The sequence below is a fragment of the Sinocyclocheilus anshuiensis genome, unplaced genomic scaffold (genome assembly GCF_001515605.1).
Source record: "Sinocyclocheilus anshuiensis isolate Anshui unplaced genomic scaffold, SAMN03320099.WGS_v1.1 scaffold883, whole genome shotgun sequence".
NCBI lineage: Eukaryota > Metazoa > Chordata > Actinopteri > Cypriniformes > Cyprinidae > Sinocyclocheilus > Sinocyclocheilus anshuiensis.
This window is the reverse complement of record NW_015547678.1, coordinates 5902-27519: the sequence shown is the minus strand read 5'-3', so window position 1 is coordinate 27519 and position 21618 is coordinate 5902. Positions and strand designations below refer to the sequence as shown.

General features: G+C 38.5%; 1 protein-coding gene across 1 annotated transcript in view; it reads left to right on the top strand.

Annotated features, from left to right (window-relative positions):
- Window positions 1-21618, top strand: part of LOC107703041 (agrin-like) — a gene marked incomplete at its 3' end in the record, with an annotated part of 116950 nt that overhangs the window by 94343 nt on the left and 989 nt on the right. The window contains exon 4 of the mRNA XM_016505533.1: window positions 20245-20283. Within this exon, the coding sequence (XP_016361019.1) occupies window positions 20245-20283 (39 nt within the window). The remainder of the gene's footprint in view (window positions 1-20244; window positions 20284-21618) is intronic.

The window sequence follows — 21618 nt, the reverse complement described above, 5'->3', positions numbered from 1 at the left end:
CCTCGCTTTTTCTCACTTTTAAATAGCTTGTGCGCATTTTACTTTCACTTTCGAATTAGCATCAATTTGGCGTCAATTGATTGAATGGACAACAACAAAACAGCACAATGACTAACTCACTTACATTAAACATAGAATATTTAATTTATTTAACAAAAAGAATAAAAATACACCATGCTATAGGCCTGATATGAAATAACAAATAACCTACACAAAGTTTAAATATGAAATAAACAGAAAATTAGCAAACACGGGGGAACCAAATAAATAAGAAACAAATGTTTCCTTACATAAATGTCAACAGGTTTTACAAAATCCAAAATATTTTTAAAACAGGAGCTTTTGCATTTTGTTTCAAAACTAAATCTTTCTCACCTCACTCTCCTAACGTTATAAATGAAATCTGACTCCTCCTGCAGATGTCGTTCAGCATGCTGCATTGAGCAGCCGCTTTCAGTTTTTAATTGTAGTGTCTGTTCTCTAACTGAGCAAAATGATTAATTAATTTTTTATTACTATAAAAAAATCAAAACGATGATGGGGGACGGTGCCGCGGTGGGCAAGTGACGTAACACCGTCAACACTATCGCAGCAAGCCTAGTCTTTAAATGTGTGCTGTATTTGGGGGCCAGTGTTATCAGCAGCATCTAGAATGCTAGTTCAGACACATGACCCCAACAGCCTATTGAGTGAATGAAAAATGGACCTGCTATTCGCTACCAGTGTGAAAGAGTCCCTAGGGATGCACCGTTTTGTTTTAAGATAGCGTTCAATGTAAATAGGTCTTCCTAGTTGGATAGCCATCTTACGCTGCTATGGTATACTGTAAAAATGGGTCCAGGGTTGCGTATAGAGCTCCAGAGGAAACCCAAGGCTACGAAACACCTCTAATTCACCATTCCGTAATGAGTTTAATGATCTTCTTCAATGTGCGGTTGATCAATATCCCCTTTTTCTTGTGCTTCTCTTTTTGATTCAAGCCATCCATGCGATCAGCATGTAATTCTATTTCTCGGAGCCTCCAAGATTGTGTCACAAACAACCTCGGAATGAATGAGATCATCCAGTGTTCCATGTTTGTGACAGTGGATCTTTTTGAGGAGTGTCACATGGCAACGGCCCTCCGGAACACTGGAGCATGGAGCCAATGTGTTGCCTGGTGAGGGGAGTCACATGACCCCTGCGCTATCCTGAGGGAGCTGGGGGTGGGGTGGTACTTGGGCCAGATAGCCAAATGTAGGAATGATTGTCAGAAAGAGGGGTTTGTAGATCATCAGAGCCGAGGAGGGGGGAATCTTGAGTATCCTCAATCCAACAAGTTAGCAGCCACACGTTCACAATGTTCCATCTAATCAGAAAATGCAATGAAGTCATCACACAGGAGAGCAGCAGATGTAATTGGGAGGAAATAGGCAAGGCTGTGTTGGTGAATGGATGCCTGGGAGGGGGGCCGTGTTGCTGCGGCTGACCCGTGGCCCCTGAGTTGCTCATTAAAACACGGAGGCCTCGGTCAAAGGAAGAAGATGCACTCTTCCCCCATCCGTGCAACGCCCTCATCACGAGCACGGACTTGTGAACACATTGGACAGGTCAGAGAAGGCTAAATTGACTTGCTTTCACACACCAAGCCTGGTTTTTCATCAGAACAGTGATGGAACGGACACACCATCTAAAGCGAAGCTGTTGCAGAGCATTGGCGTAAGGCTATTGTGAGGCAGAGCTTTGTGGAGTCCTCGCATGTCTGCGTGAGACTGTCAGACACGATGTCTGAAGAGGTTCGCCTACTGTTGCAGCGTTTCACACTTGGCTTGATTACTTGGTCCAAATTTTGCTCCCCTGTTAGTGTTTATTTATTAGTATTAGTTGACATTGTATGTTGTTCATGCTCATCTCCTCTATTTTAACATGTAGATTACATTTGCCGTTGTCTGAAGCACAATTAAAATCTTTTTTAACAATCTTTAAAACCATAATAGTTTAATAACACTGCCATTTTTCTTATTTGCTTTAGTATGTTTTAATGCTGAAATTCACCTAAACATTTAAAATGAGTAATTTTAGTTTTTAATATTTTATTTTTAATTAATTTGGTCACGATAGTATTGAATTTGAATTAAGGCTCTTTCTCTTCCATCTTTCCCCTCATACCCATTACTGTGATAAATAAAGGAATAGGATCAATTCTGGTAAATTAGACAATTTTGTGTCATTGAGATGAATTATAAGAAGTGGCACAGTTTACTTTAATTCTATTATTATTATTATTATTATTATTATTATTTAGACCTTAGACCCTAATTAAAAATTGTATTTATTTGTAAAAATACATTTATTATTCATATTTCATATTGTACATATTGTATATAATACTGTGATGCAGAAATTCAATTGTAACATGAGTCATTACAGTTTTTAATATTTTATTTTTAACTTATTTCGACATAATAGTATTGAATTTCCTCCCCCTCGGTAAAAATCCAGTTTTCAAAAACTGAAACAAAACCAGTTGATGGGAAAAGTATTCTTAAAAATGCATTCAAAATTCTGAATAAATAATTATTCTCGGTATTTTGAAGTGCCCATGATAACAATATCGTGCACATTCATTATCGTGATATATCGCATTACCGAATACATGTCTAGTTGTGAGTGAATCAATTCGTTTTTAATATAGAGCTTTTTAATGAATCAGTTAAACCTGTTAAAAAACAGGTCATTAGTGAATCACTGAATCATTCAGTATGATTCAACATGAAGTATAGTGTGAAATCACCCTTTGTTTCTTCCCACCATGCTCAATGTTTTTTCTTCAGTCAGTTTCTCTGGCAGCATGCTTACGTTTGCGGATTACATGCAGAACAAATGTTTGCATTGGCCAAGTCTGAGGTCATGTTCACGCCAGACGCAGAGCATTGTTATTTTTCTCTCTTACAGTCTTTCCTCCTTGTCTTCCCTCACTATCTCCCTCTTTCCTCAGGGTCCATAGAGAATCTTGGAGGAAATTCTTCGTCCACGGTTGTTATTGTGGCCGCTCTTTGTTGGTTTGCAGGTGAATAATGGATGAGGCATCTGTTATGTTTAAACGCACAGCAATCATTGTCGTACGCTTCCAAAAAGCAGCTGTGTGGGTGTGTTTTTGTCTGCTTTTTTTCATAGTGGATCTCGTTCTCAGATGATTGAGTCTGTTGTGTTTCGTAAAGTGGAGAATTAAAAGCAGGAGAAATGCAAACTGTCCGAGTAGATTTATTTAACATGCAAGGCTTTTATCAATCGGCAGCCACTACAGGTGCATCTCAATAAATTAGAATGTCGTGGAAAAGTTCATTTATTTCAGTAATTCAACTCAAATTGTGAAACTCGTGTATTAAATAAATTCAATGCACACAGACTGAAGTAGTTTAATCACTGCACCCGTTTACCAATAAATTTTGGAGCACTTCATGCTTCCTTCTGCTGACCAGCTTTTTGAAGATGCTTGATTTCATTTTCCAGCAGAATTTGGCACCTGCCCACACTGCTAAAAGCACCAAAAGTTGGTTAAATGACCATGGTGTTGGTGTGCTTGACTGGCCAGCAAACTCACCAGACCTGAACCCCATAGAGAATCTATGGGGTATTGTCAAGAGGAAAATGAGAAACAAGAGACCAAAAAATGCAGATGAGCTGAAGGCCACTGTCAAAGAAACCTGGGCTTCCACACCACCTCAGCAGTGCCACAAACTGATCACCTCCATGCCACGCCGAATTGAGGCAGTAATCAAAGCAAAAGGAGCCCCTACCAAGTATTGAGTACATGTACAGTAAATGAACATACTTTCCAGAAGGCCAACAATTCACTAAAAATGTTTTTTTTATTGGTCTTATGAAGTATTCTAATTAGTTGAGATAGTGAATTGGTGGGTTTTTGTTAAATGTGAGCCAAAATCATCACAATTAAAAGAACCAAAGACTTAAACTACTTCAGTCTGTGTGCATTGAATTTATTTAATACACAAGTTTCACAATTTGAGTTGAATTACTGAAATAAATGAACTTTTCCATGACATTCTAATTTATTGAGATACACCTGTAAGTGTTTTTTTCTCAAAAAGTGTACAACTAGCTGCAGTTAGCCTTTGAAGAGTTGTGGAAGAGAGAAGAAAGAGGCAGGCAGCCAGTCTCAAGGTGAGAAGAATCTGTCTTATCTTCCTGTGTTGAGTGTCTCAGACTGCTGACAGATTGTATCAGCTGATGGCACAACCCCGTTTCCCATGTCTCTGGAACACCTGTGTCAAAACGACCCCGTGAGCTCCAGGCCCCCGGTGCCTCCAGTGATTCGACAGGGGATTCAATGCTCTCATAGTCCTCAAAAAACACTACAATCCTGTCCTGTCTTCTCATACACACAGTGCCTGATTGCAGATGCACAGCTGCATAAAGCTTCTCCCACTTTTGACAGCTACTTTCTGAAATCTGTCTGATTGATGTGAGAAGGGATGAAAAGGCTGTTTTGTGGAAGCCGGTTTTGCAAAGCTCTTGATTTGAAAAATAAATAATTAAAGCTCCTTTTTTCTCCTCGGATGGCTTGCGAGAAATGAGGATGTATGCCAATTAAGATTCCCTTCTGCCTCCAAGACGATCTGGCACGTTGGAGAACGAGCCAAAAGACGGAAAAATGAAAGGGTGAAGAGAAAGAGTTCATTACTGTAAATGCAAATGAAACGGTCCCTGCGTATAATAGCTTGTCACTGTCAGAATTGATAAGAGAAAAAGCTTCGTTTTGTGCGTGTGCATAATTTTGAGCGGAGTGTGTTCGGAAATGGAGCTATATAATGGTAGAACATAAGCCGTAGAGGTTATATAGTATTATTCGGATGCCTTAATGGTAATACTTCATAATAGCTGGTCTCCATATAGCATGATTTTTATATTTTGTTCAAGCTTGTTAGGCCTCCACAAGGAAATGTAATATTCATAAAAGCGGACTGTGAAGTATTCTGCAAACATAAAACACTGGAGATATTCTTTCCTCGGTTAAACCCAAAACTTTCTGAAATATTCTTAATGCTTTTGTGAATAGATTTCCCATTGCTAGGTTGAGTTCATGTGTGGATGTTCATGTGTATGTGTGTGGAAACAGCAATCATAATAAGCTGTAGATGGATAAAAAAATGTCCAGATGGGATGAAGAACCGCTCCCTTTGGTCCCCGAGCACTTGCTGCTTTGCAGTGGTTGATTCATTGGAATATGCTGAGGAGCAGCTGGGTTTTGTCTATACTGTATGCGAAACAATTTCCATTTGGTCCTCCAGTGTGTTTGCTCTTCTAAAATGGGATGCTCTGCATGTCATCCAATCACTGCATCCTCTCCACCTCTGCTTAATTTATAGGTAGATGGAAAACAGGCTGAATTTGGCCTGTATTCTGCAGAGGTTAATTGTGTGAGGCGAATCTGGGCCGCTTTTGATAGTGGAGGATGAACCGAAAACAAGCATTGTCTCAAGCGTAGATTTGCAGATAAATGGACTACGGAGCTGCACCAGAAGTTTCCGTGATGAAACTGTGCACCAGGCAGATGTTGGTGAAGGTGCTTGTGTGGAGACAGAAGCTCAGAACAGCATGCCATTATTTTTTTTTCATGCGTTGAACTACTTAACAACACTTAAACGCAAAGTGCATCCTTTTATATACATTTAATAACAGCACTCATTTATCTGTCTGACACTTACAAGTTTTGTAGCTGCAGAAGTGCTCATCTGTTCTCTATAGTGTGATGTAGGTGAGTGGTTCTGGTGCATCTAAAGTCTATTCAGCAGGGGAAAAAATAATGCCAATGGAGTTCTTTGGAGCATTTTTTACAGCAATGTTTAGAACCATAAAGTTTATAATTAACTAACTAACTAATTAATTAGTTAATTAATTAATTAATAATAATAATATATGCAGTATATACATATAATTATGCACAATATATCAGTACTATAATGTTTTCAGTTGTTATTGGCCATGCAAATCCATCAAAATTGGATTTTTAAATATTTTAATTATTTAAAACAACAACAACAACAACATACTCTAACAATTAGTTAACTTGCATAGTTTTTATTATTTTATTTTTTATCTATTTTGACGAAATAGTATCGATTTTTATATTCGGCAGTTATCGGTTATAGGCCATAACATGAAAATTGGTTTTGTAATATCAGTGCATCCATAAATAATCATTATCACTTGTTATTGAATATACATATTGGCTGATATTGTATTTTTAAATATTTTAATTATTTCAAAAATATTTTAAAACATTTTAAATATTTTTATGATCTTGCATATATATTTTTTAAATTTATTATATTTTTTATTTATTTTGACCAAATAGTATAGATTTTGATATTTGGCATCTATCAGTTATAGGCCTTGATAATTATCATCATCTTTATTGTTTTTTTGTATTAGTGCATCTGCATCCCTAAATAATCATGATCAGTTCTCATTAAATACACATATTGACAGATATTGGATTTCTACATATTTTAATTATTTAAAAATATTTTTGAACTTGCATAGTTGTAAATTTATTTATTTTGACAAAATAGTATAGATATTTATATTTGCCATTAATAAGTAATAGGCCTTATAACTAACATGATAATTATCATCATCTTATTGTTTTTTTTAATGACATCCCTAAATAATCATTATCAGTTCTCATTGGATGTACATATTTGCAGATATTGGATTTTTAAGTTTTTTAATTATTTCAAAAACGTGTACTTTAAGTATTTTAATAAACTTGCATAGTTTTACAAATGTTTTAATTATTTTTACAAAATAGTGTAGATTTTTTTATATTTGGCATTTATCAGTTATAGTCCATATGAAAATGCTCATCAGCTCATTTCTTTTGTAATATCAATATTTGTGCATCCTTAATCAAATCCAGTTGGGAAGCACTGCTGTGTGTTGCTCAATTTGGACCAAGCTTGCCATAGTCCTCAAGTTTAGTTCCACAGCTGCTGCTGCCACCTGCATTACCTGCAAGTTCAATCACACAGTCCCTGTCTGTCATGGATGCCAGCTCCCATGAAGCCCGGTGTCAAACACAGCCAAAGTCAAGCAAGTCTCCAAAAAACAGTCACTCTCTGCTGGTCGTGCAGTCTCTGTTTTGGCACGTTGCTTCAGCAGCCCTTCAAAGAACCCCACCACGGTTCCAGCTCAATTGCCCCCAAAAGGACCATTAAGAAAGCATCATGGGAAATAAAGAACGAATAAAGAGTGGGGTGCTGGAGCATGGCAAGTATTAAATGCTGCAATCATTATTGTAGTTACCATGATGAGAGGGGAAAACAGCATGCTGATGAATGAGTGGCTGTAAATGCTGTTGCTGGTTAGTTCTTCTCCATTAGTACGCAGCGCCTGGCCTGTTCCAGAGACCCAGATCTCAGCCCGGGGCAGCTGCGCTCCTGCCTGTGTTCAACAGCTTGGTCCCGGAGTGAGGAGCAGTCTGAGTGGGAGGGTAATGAGCTCGCTCCACCCAGAGCTGAACATCCAGCTGTGGGAGAAGAATCGTCCTTGCATGCACAGCTTTGCTTAGGCAGGTGGTTTCGTGGTGGGGAGGGAAGCGGTTGGGGAATCTGGATATACATGTGATGGTAGATCTCTCTAAATATCTCATCTGTTCTCCTAGACAGTCGTGAGATTAAATGGAGCGCAAATTGGCTTGAGGCTGTGTCTCAGATTTTTCTCATGAAAAAACGAACTAAATAATCTCAAATTGTCTCTTCTAGAGTTTGGAATGAGATTTCAACAGTTTCAAACTGTTCAGATTTTCAGGATATCAGAGTCTGAAATTTTAGTTTGAACTTCTTGTTTCTCATCAGTTGGAGAAATGATATTCTATTCTATTCTATTCTATTCTATTCTATTCTATTCTATTCTACAGTTGTCTCATTTAACTTTTTATTTTATTCATATTATTAATTATTAACTTTAATTCTAAACATTAAAATGAAAAATAAATCAAATTAATAATTTTAAATGATAAAAGTATATTTAGACATAAAAAAATACAATATACGGATTGAAAAATTGATATTTATTTTGTAATCTGCTAAAGTTTACATTGTACTTGTTTATTAAATTATAAGTGTTTAAGTGTAAAAGTGTAAAGCTTAACTTCACCCAAAAATGAAAATTCTGTCATCATTTACTCACCGTCCACTTGTTCCAAAGCTGTATGAGTTTCTTTCTTCTGGTGAACACATAAAAAAATATATTTTGAACAATGTTGGAATGTTTGATTACTAACATTCTTTAGAATATCTTTTTTTTATGTGTTCAGCAGAAAAAAGAAACCATACAGGTTTGGAACAACTTGGAGGGTGAGCCTAAATGATGACAGAATTTTCATTTTTGGATCAACTTTCCCATTTTGTGAGTGTTAAATGATGGTAAAGGTAATCTAAATGTAAAAATAAGCATAATAATATGCATTATTGGCTGATACCGATAAATGAAATCCGTCAATATCCCATATGGAATTGATATATTGTGCATCACTAGACAACATAACTAAAGAACCTAATTAACTTTCACGAGCAATGAAAGAGAAACGTCTGAGTAATAAAATCTTCCTCTGGAATGATTTATTCACTGTTACCTTGATATATGGGAGAAGGCTGGATTTATGTGATGGTGGTTTTCATCAGTCCTAAAGCACTTAACCTGAGTGGCGGTGGGTATCCTCAACCAAAATCAATATGTGATGTACGGTATACGGCCGTGTGCTGAGCACACATCGACTAATAGGTATTAGGGTGAGGACTGGGTAAGGAAAGAAGGATTAGGGTTATTGTGCTTTATCTGCCGTGGTCTTTAGTGGATTGCACTAAGGACACACACACATACACATACATACACACAATAGATAGAGAGATAGAGAGACCTCTCCAGTGACCTCTACAATATAGATAGCAGTGAACTAAAGTGGAACAGGCTCTTGCACTGTGCTAACAGATAAAGATCAGATTTAAAAATCGCATTTATGGAGCAGAACTCCTTTTGAATTATTCAAATGGAAGAATGGTCCTATAACGTAATAAAAGAGACTGTTAAATGTATTTTTTAGCAAAACGAAAAAACATTTTTCATACTGTACATTTGTAGCAATGTGATGCTTATGTTTATTTAAACAAAATTATTTTAACTTGTTTAGACAAAGTAGTATCCAATTAAAATGTTGGCCATTTAATTGATTATTAGCCATTATTTAAAAGACTAACTTATGGTATTGGCCAGAATTTTAATAATGGTGCGTCCTTATTTTTTTATTTTATTTTATTTTTTTAGGACACAAACAGAAAAGTTAGGCTGTTCATAATAAATGATAATAACATTTGCATCAAAGGCTTTTTATTATGTACCAATCATGTTTATAGTTTATAAATATTACTGAATAAGCCACATTTGAAGCAATTATATAATGAAGTTATAATAAAATGTCAGCTGGTTGACTCATTCCCACAGTCGCATGGTATCGCCTATTGTATTGCCCATCATTAATTGCTGCCGTTTTCATCAAGGTGGTATTAAACCACAGTTGAGGCAAACATAAGCTTTGAATAATAACTATCCGTCCGTTTCCTCAGACTTGTTTGGATAAGGATCAGTTATAGCAGAGCAGCAAAATGGACAGTTTGAATCTGGCAGATTGACAGTGATTTGATTTGGACATCTGTCGGATGAAGCACATGGGCTGTAGGAAACCAAAAATAACCATATGAGAGAGTCTCAAAACTCGAGTTGCTAACAACAAAACTACTAGATTGATTAACATTCAGTGGAAATCAGCATTGGAATCTCGCCATATGGTTTTGGGTAGCCGAGTCCGTAGAAATTGACTGTAGATATTGAACAAACAGCTTCATCTGTGTGATAGCTCACACCTGGATGCATTGTCGACAGGCGGTGTGCCTCACCAAGCAGCAGGCCAGTCGGCAGATGTGTTCTCACGTTAAATTATGCTGATGTCATTTCCCATGGGTAATGTCTCTGTTACAGTTACATCGGCACTCGGCAGACAGCACGAAGGAAAAATCCCCACTTTCCCACTTTTTTTTTTTGGTGGGGTGGCATCTCTTTCTATTGTTGCGAGCCATATGACAGCACGGTGGAGTAAGGAACTCCCAGCTGTAGGAAACCAGAGCAGATCTGGCTGGAGGTGCAGTTAGCTCATTCTCACTCATAGTCTGCTGGCAGTCTCCACCTCCCTCTTTATCTCCTGCGCTGTCTCGTGTCTATTTATCCTGACAGATTTTTGACTGCATGTGCAGTGTAGTGTAATGAGTTGAGCACTTGGGGGGATCTGCTCATAATCAAAACAGCCTAATTTATTGATGATAGTCCATACAATAAGACATTCAGCCAGCTGCTGTGAAGGAACCTCAATGTCTAAGAATTAGGTATTATGAGGGTTGGAGGAAACTGTTTCTCCTTTGGTTAAACCATTGTTGAAACGTTGATGAAAAGACCATTGAAAAGGGAAAGATGTTTGATGTTGGTCCTCTTCACTGAGGTGTCACCTTAAAATAGTTTTGGAGATGGATGAATGGATGGATTGGTAAGTGGAGAGAGATGGATGTTTGAATGGTTGGATGAATGAAGAGTTGAATGGATAGATGGATGTTTGAATAGATAAATGGGTAGATGAATAGAAGGATAGTTTGATGCAGAGGTAAATGTATGGGAAAGGAGATGGGTATTTTAATAGATAGATAGATAGATAGATAGATAGATGTTTAGATGGATTGATGTATTTTGTTCTCTGGCAAAAATCTGAATCCGAAACTTCACTGAAGACACTTGAAAGTGAATGTCTTTTAAATTTCTCATATCATAACCACCACTCTTTTAAAATACATGAAGTGCACCGCTCTATGCTTTATTCCTATCCCTTCAATCCTGAAATGAGCACACGTGCATCATACCAGAAACATGGCACGAGGAACAAGCAGAAGCCGATGAAAAGCCTTGAGGCTGCTCGTCATGAAAGTGCGGGAAGTGCAGAGAGTTTGTGGTTGTTTCTTAATGGAAGTTGCCAGCTGAGAGAGCACACTGAGAGAGATGTTAACCTTCTGAGATAGCATGCACATTAAAGATGCATTAAGGAGCGCTTTGAAGTCAAATTAGGTCTTATTCGAGTCATGACAGAGGGTGTGTAGAATCGACCGGATGTGGCGCCCTCTTCTGTCTCCTTATTATTTGATGGGGGTTTCAGGTCATTGTAGCCCGCATGAATGTCACTAGATGCCCAGTTGTCTTTGCTAAATGCATTTCTTAGTCTACGTGTCAGGCTGAAGGGAGATTAATGGCCCTGGTGGAGTGTGGGTGTTGTTTAGGGGAGCAGCACCACAGCTGGTGAGTGAACCTAGAGCCCTGTGCTGGAGGCCCGGCTGACCCCGTGTTCTCTGCTATGTACATCAGGGGCTTGATTCCACGGACCTCCAATAAAGTCAACGAATAGGCTGTGTTCAAAGAGATAAACGGCCCCTGATGTGGAACGGAGTATAACCTTGTAAACGTGTGTGTGTGTGTGTGTGTGTGTCCGCATGACAGGTATCCAGCGAGGGGTGGGTTAAGAAACCGAGCGTATAAATAATTGATAATATGTACTGGCTTATTTGTGAAGATGAACATCCATTGTGTATATGCCAGTCAGTATTGAATGTGGGGGGTTTTAAAAAGAAGCATTAGCTCTCTGTGCTGTTGACCTCATTATGTGGCTTAGAGCATGAAATAAACATTCATAGGCGAGAAACCTAGTGAAATAATGCAATGGATTAAAAATACATTTCCCACTGATCTTTTGCCAGTATATTCATTTTCACTTCTACTGAATATTCATTTTTGCTCATTTTTGCTTTTATTTTTTACAGTGTGACAGATGAATAAAAGCATGGCATGGTGTCACAAGAAGATTAATCTTTGTCTTTTTTTATGTTTTTGCCTGTTGCTTCCAATTGCATTTTTTTTATTTATTTGGAACCATCGTTCATTCCAGTTCTGCATTTTCTATTACTGTTGTTCTTTTATATAGAGAGAGAGGATTTACTGTTGATGTGTGTGTGTGTGTGTGTGTGTGTATATATATATATATATATATACTGTATATACACAGTATATATGCATATATCATTTTAAACGCATCTAAGTCCTTTCCTTCAAATTGTCCTTTAAGTTTAAGATCAATCAGATTCCGTTTTAACTCACATTTTTTTTCCTTTCCCATTTAAACCACAAAGTTTGCAATTACAATTTCACACAATTGTTGGCAACGCTGTCCTTTAAATCACTATGAACTAAAAAGGCTTGACATGTTTTTGGTCCAATTGCCCTTTTGTGTTTTCGCTGTCATTCCAGCTCCCCCCTTTAAAACACTCCCAAGTATTCCCAAAAGCTTTTATTCTCGGTTTCCCCCTCCCTCCCTCACTGCCTCCCCCTTCTCACCCCTCCCAACCCTTTGTTAGAGACAGCCCCTCATCCACTCCCCCTCTCACTGTCTTCTCCTTCATTCGAGGCAGAGAGAGGGAGTCATGAGCGTCCGTGCCGTAAGGATGCAGAAAACACGCTCTGTGCATTGTTTAACGTAACAGAGAGGTGGACTAAGTGTCATCTGCCAGTTTGTTTTCTTTTTTCCTGCTTTTTTCCTCTCAGGCTCCACTCATTTGTGCATGCCTCTCCCTGGCTCTTTGGCTGAGAAGCGCTGGCTGAACGCAGGCTTGCACTGACAGAGTACCTGCTGCCTGGGGGATTTTCTGACATGAATAGCGGCGATCAGAGTATATGTTTTGTCTGGCAATGAACACTTCCTCTGAGGCTCAGCTGGAGCGAGTTTAAGCCCAGGACACAAGGAGGTACACCAGAAGAGGAACGGATGCTTGAGAGAGCTAAACGGAGAGAGAAATTGCTTCTGACTCCAATGACAAGAAATGAGAACGGAAGAGACACTTTTTCCAGAGTGACAAACAACTTGGCTGAGTCCACAACAGGAGCTTGTCTTGTCTCAGGAGTTAACCACTAAAAAGGACTGAGGACTAACAGCACTGTCCGAAGCAGTTGTCTAGTTTGCTTTGCGCGCATTGCCGTGGCAATCTCAGCTGTTCCTCGTATCTTGTTTCCAGCTGCCTGGATCAAGGAGCACGCCTCTACGCTGACAGGAGCATCTGGGGGAAGAGTGCTCACCAGACACCACAACTTTTGACTGCACGCTTCATCCAGAGTGCTTTCCAAAAAAGAGGGGAGGTCGCCAGAGAGGACCAGTGTTGAAGGATAGAGGGGGGTTGAGGATAAAGACCCTGCTGCTCTCTGGGGCATATGGTCGAGCTTGCCAAAGACAGCTGCTGACTCTCTGTGGGCTAATTATTCATTCATTCAGGAGATTCAGCCTGGGGTGGGTGGAGAAAAGTTTAGACTTTTACGACCGAAGACGAGCCTAGTGTTGCCATTCTCCGGAAGATTTGGGAAGGGGTCACTCTCCAAAAGTCCAAAAGTGTGTGTGAGAGAGAGGCTAATGACTCCAATTCCAGATTGTGGGCAACCGAGCGTTTCCCTGGACAGACGGCTAGCATGATGCCTAACCACACCCGCAGTGCATCCTGACACATGCCACAACCAAAGTAGCCTGGCATCTTCATGCCGCTGTCGGGCACAGACAGGTGGCAGCACGTCCTGAAAGAAGGGAATTCATTGTGCCATAAAAAATTACAAGCACCCCTTAAGACAAATCAAGAGCCAATTCATTACTAATTCACCAAGCCGTGGAGTTCTGCGCTCGCGGATTTAAAGTACAAAGTGCAGCGGGGATTGTTTGCACTCACTTGTCGTGTTGCCAATCTAGGCCAGGGGTCCAGTGGAGTTTTTGTCAGATACACTCAAGAGAACTCGCACTCTAACCTTTCATGACAAACCACCCCTGTGCTTTTGGAGAGAAATGGAGGGATCGCTGGAGGTTTGGGGACTGTAGGACCTGTACCCTTCCAGAGCGGCTATAATTTGGGAACAAAATGCGTTGCTTAGAGACTGGCGAAAGTATTTGTCTACGTTTTTCAGGAAGGAACTGTGATAAGAAGCGCCACTGGAGTTTAAGCTGAAGCCATTTTCGGATTTCTTTTGTCTATCCTTCTTCTCTGAGTCTGTTCGGAACACTTGTCGACTTGGCGTACTTTAGGGACGGCGCGGAGTGGAGTATGACCAGTTGTCAGTACCCCACGCCGCCCCCGGAGCGGGACCGCATGTACCAGCACAAAGTGTCGCTGGTCGTGCGGTACTTCATGATTCCTTGCAACATCTGTCTCATACTGCTGGCCACTTCCACGCTCGGCTTCGCTGTACTCCTCTTCCTCAATAACTGTAGGTCACAGTTAGTGAAACATGACTTGCAGCGTATGTATATATATGTGTTTGTGTGTTCGTGTTTGTGCATGACCCTGTAGAGTTTTTGTGGCTTGATAAGTTACAGATTAGTGGTCCTTTCCCTTGTGTGCTCTGTAGAGATTTCTTACAGTGATGCTCAGGACGGGAGAGGGTAGACACTTTGACGGATGGATGGTTCAATAAGGATCGATGGCAATCAAAAACTAATCCCTAATGCGTTGGCTTCGATCCCCTGCCTGACAGTGAAATGATTGAGGATGACACAGATAAACTGTCCTCATCCTACAAAGTGCTTGAACGCTTGTGTCTAAAAACACTGCTCGGTGGCGCTCTGTCATCCCTGAAGCAGTGGTATTTAGACTGCACAGTGGGATAAAGGGGGCAGATTAAATGCCTTTGGATGTGAAAGCTTGGCATTAGCGTCAGTGCTTACTGTATCTGCTTGAGTGAATCTGCAAACGCTTTGGTGTCTTAGGGTTCCGCGCCAGCCGGTGTGTGTTGCCAGATAGTTTTGGCACTGTGCCTACAAAGAAAAGATTGGAGACGAAACGTGAGCTCCAGAGCATGTCACAATGCGCTTTGATGAAATGGAGCAGCAGGTAATGCTGCTCTTTTCCTGTTTTAGATGTATTACTATCTCTGTCCTGTTTTATCTGCCTTTTTGCACAGCTGCATCCCGGGTTTTCTTATTCTGTGAATTCTCAGTTACATAGAAACGTGCTATCTAAGACTACAGTATGATTTCGGAGCTTTTGTAAGATGTTGTTAGTACGCTCTGCTAGAGAAATAAGTTTAATTGATTAGAAAATGGTCTTGCTATGCATCAGTGGTGATGCCTCATTAAATTCTTAATGATATTGAAATTTAGATGACTTTTTAACAGGAAGCTTGTACAGCGGTTGTCAGACACACACACACACACACGTATATGGTCTGTTTACACTTGAGTTCAGTGGCTGTCTTTGGCCGTTCTCCAGTATTAAGCTTGTAAGATGCCATGTGAAATTACACTGCAGACACTGGCATACTGTTAATGGAAATATTTGACAAATTGGGTCACAAAGTACCCAACAAAATGTAAATTAGCCCTTTGGTAGGGCCTCAGGCCATCTGAGTAGATATTAAAACACTGTTAAATAGTTACATAGAAGAATATACGTGACTTTGTTCTGTATAGAGAAAATAATTTAAACCTTTTTAGATAGGAATATGTTTAGTAGTTTTGAAAGAAAGGCCCTGGAAAGGAGAAAGCAGTAAAAAAAAAAGAGAGCATTCGGCCCAATGCTCCCTCTGTAAACCATTACCTACCTCATTTCTCATAATCTTACCTGTGCCCTCACTTAAAGAGATCCACGGTGCCTCTCCATCCCTCAATAAAGGAGTCTGAGTGTGAGGTTCATTTATAAACCGACCATGTTGCAAAATTGATTTAATCCAGACAGATTCCATTAGATTTAAACATAAACTCAGTTAGAGCACTCCATCCCTGCTCCTCAAAGAAGAGTAAAAAACAGGACGGAGTGAAAGAAGTACCATTAACATGGAGAGGTGCATCGTAGCGTTTGAAAGCTTGTTGGAGTGGGATACAGACCAAAGGTTAGTCATTTCCATTTTCATTTAGCAGGCACAGAGAAGAGAGGCCACACAGGACTAGAGCTGCTCAGCTCCACAACCAAATCCATCAGCCTATACATACACATCAGCAAACTAGATAATAAAACAGAAAGGAAAAGAGGACAGACACTGAATGAAAACATATGGCTAGCATAATGTACGTATATGCAAGCCTGCCTGACAGTTCAAGTTGAGGTCTAGGCCTATTTGGGGCCACAAATAGCAGAGTGTATCTGCCTTACTATGCTTTTTACATGGATATTTAAAAAATATGAATCGCATATTTGAAATGACAGTATTGATTTAAATTTACATTAAATAGTGACATGTGAGACATGAATTCACTTGATTCTATAATATTCTGATTTATGTTTAGTTATTTTGCAGTCATTAACTCTTTATCATGTATTCTTAATTACTTCAGTACTTCTGCAATTATATTCTTGGCTCATTCTCAGTTTGAATTTTGGTAGAATAGAAATAATAGAGTCTGTATTGATCTAATGCTACAGTACATTTAATCTACTCAGATTTGCTTTGAATTGTGGTTAATCTCCCTTTTCACAAAAATATTGTGAATTCTTGGTCTGAGAATATTGGTATTGTATAAAAAATATTGCAATACTTTTCTCCTTCCTATTTTTAGCAATATTTAACATTTACATTTTTGCTCATTTTAAATTAAAGGAAATCATAGAGTTTTTATTGACCTATTGCAATTTCACCTATTTAGATTTGCTCCGATTTAAATTGTAGTTAATCAGTTAATCTCAATTTTCTTGAAAATATTGCCAATTCTTGGCATGAAAATATCGGTATAGTATCATGAATTAAAATATTGCTTTATCAATATTTAACATTTACATTTTTAAATACTAATTGGCCAAATTTTTGTATAACAACCATTAAACTGTAAAATTGTCAACTGTCCCTGGCAACAATTTCCTACATAGCTGTGCTATGAATAATTTAACATAAATAATTGCAATGTTATTGCAGTGTGACCCAAGTATCAATGTAATATTGTATCACCAGGTCCCTGGCGATTCCCTTAAAGGAAAAGTTCACCCAAAAGAAAGATGTTTTCAAAGTCAGTGGAGTCCAAACAGCACTGGACTCCTTTGATTTTCATTGTATGAACTGAGACACTGAGACATAAATATCTTATTTTGTGATCCACAGAAGAAAGCATAGGTTTACAACAACATAATAATGAATAGAGATGATACAATTTTCATCTCTTTAAGTAAAGCAAATGTGCTTGAGGTGAACCTTGCGTTGAATTTCTCAGCCGCGTATCATTTACATGTGAAACAAACGTTCCCGTGAGACCTGCACAGACAGTTGTTTTGTCCTCTACTGCCACTGGACATATAAGAAAGAAGAGCTGTGCTTGGGGGCGTCACAGGGTTATGCATTACAGTGTGTGAGCAGTATATATTTTATCTCTATGATATGCATCTGTGTGTGTGTTATTCACCCTCAGCTCTGGCGATGTTTCCCAGAGGATGAAACGCTGTAACTGTCATGATTGACTCTCGGACCAGTTCAACAGACACTTCATTATTCAAGGAGAGAAGCACAGCAAGCCGTTTCCCCTCTCTCTCTCGCGTCCTCATTCCCTCACACCTCTGTTTTTCTGTCTCTGTCTCTCCCTCTCTTCAGCGCCGGCTCTCCAATCTTCCTTGCGCTCAGTTGTTGACAAGCAATTTGAAGTGAGCCTAAAATTAAACTCTATCCTGGCAGTTGGGGGTGCTGGTGAAGAGAGGAGCAGAGATTCCAGCTCCGGCCCTGTGTGTGTGTGTGTGTGCAACCGGCTGGCTGGGCAATTGATGTGATAGTTTTGTGGTGTTGGTTCTTCCCGCCTGCAGAAGCAGGGTGTTGTAGCTGCACTTTAGCTAGATGGCTTCATGCGCATGTTGTTGAAACGCCAGTTCTGTCAAGAGTAATAAGGTACGCGAGTTCAGTGTTTTCAAAATCACTTCGGTTTGGAGGAAAGTTAGACTGAGTGGGGTCGCTTCCAACTTCTGTGGCAGTTCTCGCTTTCAGTCGGTGCTGATTTTAATGAGTTTCAGCCCAACACTTTTGGCTGGTTTTGTAGTCTGAATATTTTAAAGGGGTCATATGATGTTGCTAAAAATAACATTCTTTTGTATATTTGGTGTAATGAAATGTGTTTATGCGGTTTAAGGTTAAAAAACACATTATTTTCCACATACTGTACATTATTGTTTCTCCTCTATGCCCCGCCTGTTTTCACAACGAAACACACAGCGTCTTCACGACATGGCGGCGGCGGTGGCAGCAACAAAAAAGTTACGCCTTCTTTCTTTGCGTATACATTTGGGCGGGTTATGCAGATCTTCCCACATCGTGACGTAGACATGTGGGGGCCTTTTTAAACGAGGTGTTTTAGGAGGGCGTGGATGAGTCTTTGGGTTTGAGACTTTAGTCTTTGCAACTTTAGGGATCTTATCTATTCACGAACAGCTTGTAACACTCCAAAGAGAAAGGAAAACTTGAAATCGCATCATATGACCCCTTTAACATTTATTAGTGTAACAGCTTAAACTGATAGTTCACCCAAAAATGTAAATTCTGTCATGATTTCCTCACCCTTGTGTCATTCCAAACCTGTGTGACTTTCTTCTATTGTGGAACACAAAAGAAAATATTTTGAAAAATGTCTCAATGTTTTTTTTATCCTTACTATGAAAGTCAATGGGATTCAGTGTTGTTTTGAACCACATTGACTTTCATTGTTTCTAAAAACCAGTTAAAACATTCTTCAAAGTATCTTCTTTTATAATAGTCTTTTGTGGGCGTTTGTTGCTTTTGTACGATGTATGTACGGAAAGCCTGAAGGGACAAGCATTATTGTTTTCCTGTCTTGTTTTCTTGCGATCTGTAATTTTCTTGTGACCTCAACATAAGTTGTATTTGCGATGTTGATTTCTCAAGCATTTTCTCAAGCATTACCATGCAGATGTTCCATTCCCTTGAATTGGCTCAAAATGAAAATTAAAACACATGTTCAGAGTCTCTACAGTGTTTAAAACTATAAAGTTGTAGCTTCCTTCACGAATGTCATACAGTTAGAAAAAACAGTACACAATGAAAAACGTTTCAGCTTCAATGAGTTGCTGAAATAAACTACATTTTTCTTATCCATGTTGCAGCAGTATGAGCATAGAAATGGCCACGAAAAAGCAACAGAAAACTTTTATTTAAGAAAACATTTTAATAAAATGATTTTTAAAATGATGAAAGAATTAAGTCATTGTTGTCAAGATCACAAGAGAATCAAATCAGTATCTCCAGAAAACAATTGTTTCATTTCATTCATGTTTCACAGAAAACAAAGACATTTCAATGTCTGACCAAGAACATTTGGTTTAGCCTTGTATGAAAACCATTTTTTGTGGCTTTTAGATGTAGGCTACAGCCTGTGAATGCAATTCTATATTACTAGTTCAAAAGTTTGGGGTCAGTAAGATAGTTTTATTTATATATATATATATATATATATATATTAAGTCTCTTATGTTTACAAAGACACATTTCTTTATTTATTTGATCAAATATACAGTAACATCAATATCATGAAATATTTTTAGAATTTCAGCAGGCATTACTGAAGATCAGTGTCACTTGATCCTTCAGAAATTCTAATATGCTGATATAATATGCTGAAACATTTCTTGTATGGTTCGTTAGGATAGGACAATATTTGGCCGAGATACAACTATTTGAAAATCTGGAATCTGAGGGTGCAAAAAAATCTGAATATTGAGAAAATCGTGTCACTTTTGATCACTTGAACACTTTTTGATATAATGTGCCTTTACTGAATAAAAAGTATTAATTTCTTTAAAAAAATAAATGAATACAAATCTTACTGCCCCCAAACTTTTATTGAAAAATTATGTTTTTAACATTTATTTCAGTGCTGTAAGTGCATTACTGCAAACACATTTGACAGCATGTCACGCCACGGATGCTGTCGATAGAGCTCAAGTTGTATTTAACCCGCAATATTCCTTTAATCTCATATTCCAACTGATCTCTCTTAATCTATTCTTTTTGAGATTTAACCTCTGTGAAAGAGTCATGTAGTCCACTGTCCACCCACTCATTTGAAACGACTGCTGACCGCCTGGGACCGTCCGGATGTCTTCCTTTTAACTAATGTGTCTCTCTCTCTCTCTTCTTCCTCCGCAGATAAACCTGTTCACTTCACACCGGCTCCTCCTCCTGATGGTAAGTCCCATAAGAATTCCCCTGACCGGAGTGTTTTCAACCTGCCCAGATAATGATCTCAGCTCAGGCTTGTTTGCTGTTTGAAGTGGGCGTCCTCGCCGCGTCGCTTCCCACCGCCGGCTTGTGTGTAGCCTGTTAACATGGTCAGCGAGAAGCAGGGAGGGACATCTGCTTTGATGTAGAAATCTCCTGACATCTTGATTTATCTAGACTGGTGGGATGCAGGGTGGCTGACTTCTCGGGCATGCGTCTAAAGTTTTCCCACATCCCCTTGGGACGCAGCTCCGTTTATTACTCAAGCTGATTAGCCGATTGCTTTTGCTAAGTTTATGAATATAAATCTCAATATTAAATGAGGTATTGTTTCTCTAGTTGTCACCATGCACTGAGAGTCATTAATTATACAACAACAATTTATTGGCAAATGGCATATCTCTGCACAGATTAATTGGGAGAAACAGCTGGTTTCCCCACTCTGTTAATGAATATTTATATGCGACAACATGAAATGGGCTTTGGAGGTTACTCCTGAGCTGCTGGCAGTGGAGATGCTTCTCTTTATGAGCTGGAGGGAGCTTCTTTATGGACACCGTCGTAAATACTCCAACAAAATAGCTTCGTGTGTGTGGGTGTAGTTGGTATTAATGCACCGAAATTACATGTGGTATAATTAACTCCAGTGCACACGTGCATACATTTTGAAAGTTTTCAGTGTGATTGTTAGCACCGAACCAGACCTGAATGACCAAAGGAGCAGCAAACAAACCGTAATAATGCTCTGAGAACAATGCTGTGTTCATTTTTACACATTTTTATGATTTGATCATGGCTTTTGTATATTGGTGAAAATGTTCTTTAAATTTAGTCAATATTTAGTCATATTTTATTGACCATTTTAGTCTGGTTATGACATTTAATTTGATAGATCATCAGTGTTATTTTAGTATTATTTAATAGTTTTTAGTATTTTGAATTAGCTTTTATATTTATATTTTTAGTTTACTTTTTAGATTTAGTAATGTGGACTTTTGTATTTTTTTCTTTTTATTTTTTTTTTATACGTCTAATTTTAGTACTTCAATTTAAACTTGATTTCAGTTAGTTGACAAGACAACATTGCTTTTTTGTTGTGTCAGTTTTGCTAATATTTATATTTTATTTTATTTCAGTTTTATTTCAATTAACAAAACCATTTTATAATTTTAGTTAACAATAACAACACTGAACAACGATGACGAGACGAGAATGCAAAAATTAAGCCAAATATTCAAGTATAAATATAATATATAATATGTGTATCTATGTATGTAGACAAATTATAATTATATATTATTT